At 34.6% G+C, this 6,041-nt stretch overlaps 1 protein-coding gene across 12 annotated transcripts; it reads left to right on the forward strand.

Annotated features, from left to right (window-relative positions):
* Positions 1-226: 226 nt before the first annotated feature.
* Positions 227-3,974, forward strand: LOC130944365 (uncharacterized). Of its 12 annotated transcripts, XM_057872702.1 has the most exons (8): positions 227-1,110; positions 1,854-2,302; positions 2,473-2,511; positions 2,614-2,726; positions 2,883-2,949; positions 3,032-3,097; positions 3,313-3,428; positions 3,775-3,974. In XM_057872702.1, the coding sequence occupies exons 1-6, from the start codon at positions 273-275 to the stop codon at positions 3,068-3,070; spliced, it is 1,545 nt and encodes a 514-aa protein (XP_057728685.1). In that variant the 5' UTR covers positions 227-272; the 3' UTR covers positions 3,071-3,097; positions 3,313-3,428; positions 3,775-3,974. The 12 variants fall into 12 exon arrangements, with proteins under 12 accessions (XP_057728685.1, XP_057728651.1, XP_057728642.1 ...); XM_057872668.1 differs by having other exon boundaries at positions 2,473-2,784; XM_057872659.1 differs by having other exon boundaries at positions 2,473-2,726.
* The last annotated feature ends 2,067 nt before the right edge of the window (positions 3,975-6,041 follow it).

The raw sequence follows: 6,041 nt of genomic DNA on the forward strand, positions 1-6,041 counted from the left end.
TATCTAAACCAACAAACAAATATTAAAATGAAAAATTTGTAAGAATAAAAAATTAATAACATAAAAAATTTTAATTATCATTAAATTTATAATTTTATTATATATAAATTTTATTATTATTATTATTATTATTATTATTATTATTATTGTTAAATTTTTGTATCAAATTATTATTATTATTATTATTATTATTATTATTATTAATTTTCCAGTTCTTCCCCAAATCTTCCCGTACGAGTTGCGCTGAGTTTTCCACTGAATCCAAACAGACAATGGACCCTGACATTGCGCGGTGGGTTGCGGAATTCCACCTCCGTAGTTCCGCCCCCGACTCCCTCGTCTCCAAGATCCTTAAGGTCCTTAATCTCTCTGGCGCCGATCCCAACCTTAAGAAAACCCTACTCCTCCGCACCCTCCGATCCCAACTCTGCAATGCCTCAATCACCGAAACCGCTCTCGAGATACTGGAGCAAATCGAAGCGATTGACCGAAACGACGCCGTTCCGATAATCGATTCCATGCGCAGGGCCTACTGCGCCGTCGCCGTCGAGTGCACTGTCAAGTACCTCGCCGCCTCCTACGACGGCACCACCAGCGGTAAGTACTTATCCGCGGTGACGCGTATCTGGCGCGGCCGCGTGGAGGAGTTGGAGCAGCGCCAGAGCGAGCTGTTCTTCGACGAGACTGCGCGATGGAGGGACGACATTGAGGCCGCACTTTTTGACACTAGGGTTTCTGATAGGTTGAAGGAGTTGAATACCCGAAACGACGCGTTTACTGAAGTTAGGTTTTATCTGCAGGAAGTGTGGGAAACAATGGGTCCTTCTTTTCTTGAATCGGTAGCAGAAATGACAAAGAACAAAGGAAAGACGAAAGGCAAGGGGAAAGAATTGCCGAATGTGATTTTGAATCCGGTGCCGGAGACTAGAGTGGTAGGGTGTACGACAGGTGTTTGCAGAAATGCCTCTGGTGCTGAACAGGCAAGGGATCATGATGTTGATGACAATGGTGACGTAGACAATGATGGTTCACGTTGCATGGACGGTGTGGAGGTGAAGAGAGCTGAAGGTTCTGTTGATGGAACCCAGGAGCATGCAAAGAAGAAGAAAGGTTTGTTCTATTTAGCGGATTTTGATGTTAATGATTTTTCTTTAATTGTCTTGGACCTGTTCCTTGCAAATTTTGTGTGTTTTGGTTATTAGTGTACAAGTACAATGCACAATAGTTCTATGTGTTTTATTGTTTCAAGTCCTAATGGTCTATGGTATGGCATATGGAGTGCAGTTCAAGTAGTTTTTCTTAAGTCAATTGTGAAACTGAATTTTCGTGCAGGGCAGTGCCAACCCTATCTAGTAAGCTAAAGCTCGATTGATGTACAGTTTTGGTGTCCCTTCTTGCAGGAGTTTTTAAAATGTTTATGTTAATTCTTTTGTTATTGCTTGTTTAAATAAGGATATACATAGATATTTAGTGCTCTAGAAATGATAATTTAGCCACTCGCTCTCTCCAATTGAAGAGAAACTTGTGAATTGGCCTAAATATGAAGTTACTAAATGTGAATTGGCGCAAATGCTTCCCTTACTTGGTTTATGCTTTTACCTTTATCGGTGTTGTTATTACCAAGTGGGACTATGTTGTTATCTGTTTTTACTCATTTACTCTTGCTTACCACTTACCAGAGGACTATTTTCAATCAGGGTCAATTTGAACATAAATTTTGTTTTAACAAATGAATGGGTTTGCTCATTGTTGAAAACAAGAGACAATTATGCAATTTATAACGCTCTTCATGAATGGCTATCTTACACCTATTCTTTGTTATTTACACGTGTACTATGTTATGTCCTCATTAGCAAGAGGCAATCCTCAACTTAAACGCAAGCCGCCTGCATTTCGTAGATGCAGTAGAGGAGTTAAAATGTCTAGTGCTGAGGAATTGGGGACAGAAAGGTCAAGGAGAAAAAATGATACTGTGCTAAGTGGAGAAGTTAAAACGGCCCGAGAATCTCTTAAATCAAGTTCTTCGGAGCTACGGGCATTGGTCAATGATCCTCTTCCTGAGGCATTGGATATACCTGACGCTGTTAGATCTAAACTTGCACGGAAAGGTACAAATCATGAACAGCCAATGGAAAACCATAACGGAGATGCAGATGTACGAAACTCAAATACTTGCAGGACTACTATTCCTTATCAACCTAATGATGCCGAGCACAAGAAGTCGGCTTCTGTTGAGCCGAACAAAACTGCTCATAAAAGACCCAATTTGATGGAGCCGAGTGGTACTTCTCAAACTTGTGAGGTAATCGTGTCTTTATTATCTGCATTAATCTAAGAGCATAGATCTTAAGGGTGGTATCATATTCAAGGTAACTTTTCTAATGAGAAAGAAAATGTTTGCTTACGCCTGGAGCTAGTTTATCCTCTAAGAGGATTACCAACATCTGATGCAGTGAATTTTGGGTTCTGCAGATGTGGACTACCAAAGACTGTTTTTTACACAACAAGATGGTTTATATATATAATATTTTTTTGCCTGCTTGGTTTGGGCATTCAGTTTGTACTTGTTTATATCTTTTCATTGGCATCTTAGTTATTTCTTTATCTTTGCAGTGGAATGATTCAATAGAAAACATGCCCAATGGAATGCAGCCAAGAAGGAAGAAAAGGAAGAATAGAAAATGGTCTTCATTAGAAGAGGTGACACTAAGGACTGGTGTACAAATGTATGTGTTAGCTCTAAACTAGTCAAACCAAAAAGATTCAGGGTGAACTGTCTTGAATGTTAGTTATACATGAAATTGAAAACTATTTGATTTAGTCAACAGTTTTGTACATCATGAGCGGTTTTGTTTTCCTATTAACCATATTATCTTATATAGGTTTGGTGCAGGAAATTGGAAAACAATTCAAAGTTTTTACAGTGATGTATTTGAACATAGACTAGCAGTATGTAATCAATGCTCCAAAGTGATTTGCCTTTTTTTTTCCTTGACTTAAGCATTAAGTACAACTGCAATGGTTTTATCAGGTTGATTTGAAGGACAAGTGGAGAAACATGATGCGGTAGTGATGGACATGTGTATATCTTAGGGAGGTATGTTTCTTTGCTTTTATATCTGCAGTTCATAAAGTTGTTTGTTTTAAAGCTCATTCTTTAATGCACCCAGTAAAAAGTATGCATCAAGAACCTTAAATAAGATGTAGAAGTATTCTATTCTTCCTTTGCCTCCTCTGCTCTTAACAGAATCAAAACATTTTCCTATCTTCCAAAACTTGTCACGCTTGAGGTGATGACAATTTTGTTAGCAGGTTCTTACTTCTATGGATGCAACCAAGTTTTTTTGAAGAGGGATCTATGACCTAAGTACCAACTTTGCTGCCAATACACTTCAGTTTTATACCTGGCTTTAAGAGCTCATCTAAAGGTTAGTCTACTTCTAATAAATCCAGTCTCCAAAAATACTTTTTATATAAACTAGCAGGAATTACCTTCTAAAAGATAAGATCTTAGGTCAAACTTCGAGAAAACAATGTTTTTTTTTTCCTTGTTGTTTAATCCTAACAGATAAGTTCTATGGCTATATAGATAATAGTTTCTTTTAACGGAATTTACAATTATAATAATTCAGTTTAAGTAAAGAGTTAAGTTTGCAGTTTTCTTTCTGCCGAACCGTACCTATGCTATTTTCATCATGCGGGAAAAAAAAAAGTATTTTCCCTGCCACTTTAACCATTCCGATTAAGAGTGTTCCAAACCCTAATAAATTTCAGGTACATAAATCCAAGATTATGTGGGAAGCTTGAGACAGAAAGGAATGCAGCCAATTTTGTTGCAACTGATTAGTACTATGTGTAGAGATATATGAAATAAAGTGTATGGATCTTACATAAACGATTCAAAGAGCAATAATCTCTGTGTTGATCAATAATATTTAATCGTTCCATGCAAGAATTTTATCCATCTTTCCAAGGTTATATTGGTTGCAACTTACAATGACTATGCGAGAGAAATAATTATTAAAACTAAACAAACAAACAAACTGAATTACAATAAAAGAGTGAATTAGTTTAGTATAGTGGCTTTGCTATTCAAATGAGATAAGGAAATGATGTAAGAAATGAATTATTACCGGGTGAAAGGGTGACAAAATTAAAAGGGAAAAAGACAAATAGGTTCCTAACTTTTTAAGTTTTTGATAAATACATTCCTGACAAAATTTAAATACAAAAAAGTCCCCGACTTTAACAAACGGAGGACAATTTAGTCCTTCCGTCTATTTTCCTCTCACAAATCAAACGGAACTGGCTGACGTGGTTGTAACGGGGTCCAGGTGTCCGTTATGGTGCCACGTTGGAAGGGGAAAAAAGTTCGAAGGACAAATAGGTTCTTGAGAATTTTTTTTTCATTATACTTCTATTATACTTCTATTATGAGAATTTAGTTTATAAAATTAGGCTAATTTTTTTTGTATGGAAAAAATATTGGTGTTTTTGTTGAAAATGAGAGAATGTGGTGTAATTATAGATGGGTGGATTTTTTGTGTGGAAAGTCAACACGTGGGGGGCGTGGTGAACACGTGGCATCATTCTGGTCAACACGTGGGGGGCATGTTGAACACGTGGCAGCATCTTAGCCAACACGTGGGGGCGTGTTGAATAATATTCACAATACTGTAATACACTTCAAATGTCAATATTCAACCAAAACACCAATTTTTTTTCATATTAAAAATAATTTCTGATAAAATTATGCTTGTATTTTGAAATCTAGTTAACTTGTTTTATTCTACAATTTAAATTATTTGTATTAAAATTGTAGAAATTGGGCTTGTTATGTTTCTACTCTTTTTCTTAAATTGCATTAGTTTAGTTTTAGTGCATTTGTGTATTATATTAGAATTTGTTAAATTGCATTAGTTCAGTTTTCATCATACCAGTGGCATTAGTTAGCATCAGTTCATTTATGCATCAAGTTAGCATTAGTTCATTTGTGCATCATTCATGTATTAAGTTAGTATTAGTGCATTTGTATATTATATTAGAACTAGTATTTTTATGCATAATAACATTACGAGAATATATTTTTTTTAAAATTATAGTTTACTTTGTTCTAACAGTATAAATTATGCATGACACAAAAGATTTATAAAATCAAACTACTTTTACAAAAAAGTCGTAAGTTGATTAAGAAGACCAAGATATCTGCAGATAAAAAATTAAATAATAAGATTTTTAGTTATTATTTTTATATGAAAAAGTCTAATTTTTTATTAGTAATTAATTTTAACATTCATTATCTAAAATTTAAAATAATTTAATGTGTATAATTTTATATTTAAAATATTTTAATTGTAAAAAAATATCGAATGACATATTTTGATTTGTCAAATTACTAATATAAAATATAATTATATATAGAGTAAAAATAGTAGAGAGAAATATAAAAATGGAGAGAGGTAGATGAGAGAATTTAGGAAATGAGTTTATTAATTTTGAAAAAAAAAAATTCTCAAGGACCTATTTGTCCTTCGAACTTTATTTGTAAAATGACGTCAAGGACTTATTTGTCCTTTGAACTTTTTTCCCCTTCCAACGTGGCACCGTAACGGACACCTGGACACCGTTTCAGCCACGTCAGCCAGTTCCGTTAGGTGTATGAGAGACAAATAGACGGAAGGACTAAATTGTCCTCCGCTTATTAAAGTCAGGAACTTTTTTGTATTTAAATTTTGTCAGAGATGTATTTGTCAAAAATTTGAAAAGTCAACGACCTATTTGTCTTTTTCTCAAATTAAAAATTAACGTATGGAACTCAGAAATTGAAGGGAAAGAAGTAGAGTTGTCAAATGGAGAAACCCGCGAATTTGAGTAAAGTTATCATGAGTGGCGAGTTAAAATTAAAAAATAGTTGACTCTTTTTTAAACAAACCAATAAATACTGATTTGACTCGTCCAAGCAAATAAGTTAATTAAACGAGTTCACTCGTATTGCTTGTTAAACTAAATTAAGAAAAAAAATTAGATAATTTTAATATTTT

This window comes from Arachis stenosperma, chromosome 1 (genome assembly GCF_014773155.1).
Source record: "Arachis stenosperma cultivar V10309 chromosome 1, arast.V10309.gnm1.PFL2, whole genome shotgun sequence".
Taxonomy (NCBI): Eukaryota; Viridiplantae; Streptophyta; class Magnoliopsida; order Fabales; family Fabaceae; genus Arachis; species Arachis stenosperma.

Excerpts from the sequence above, each read along its gene's own strand:
- LOC130944365 (XM_057872659.1), top strand. The coding sequence starts at position 273 with ATGGACCCTGACATTGCGCGGTGGGTTGCGGAATTCCACCTCCGTAGT. Across the intron at positions 1,111-1,853 it reads GCATGCAAAGAAGAAGAAAG|CAAGAGGCAATCCTCAACTT; the intron begins GTTTGTTCTATT and ends TGTCCTCATTAG. Across the intron at positions 2,950-3,031 it reads TATTTGAACATAGACTAGCA|GTTGATTTGAAGGACAAGTG; the intron begins GTATGTAATCAA and ends TGGTTTTATCAG.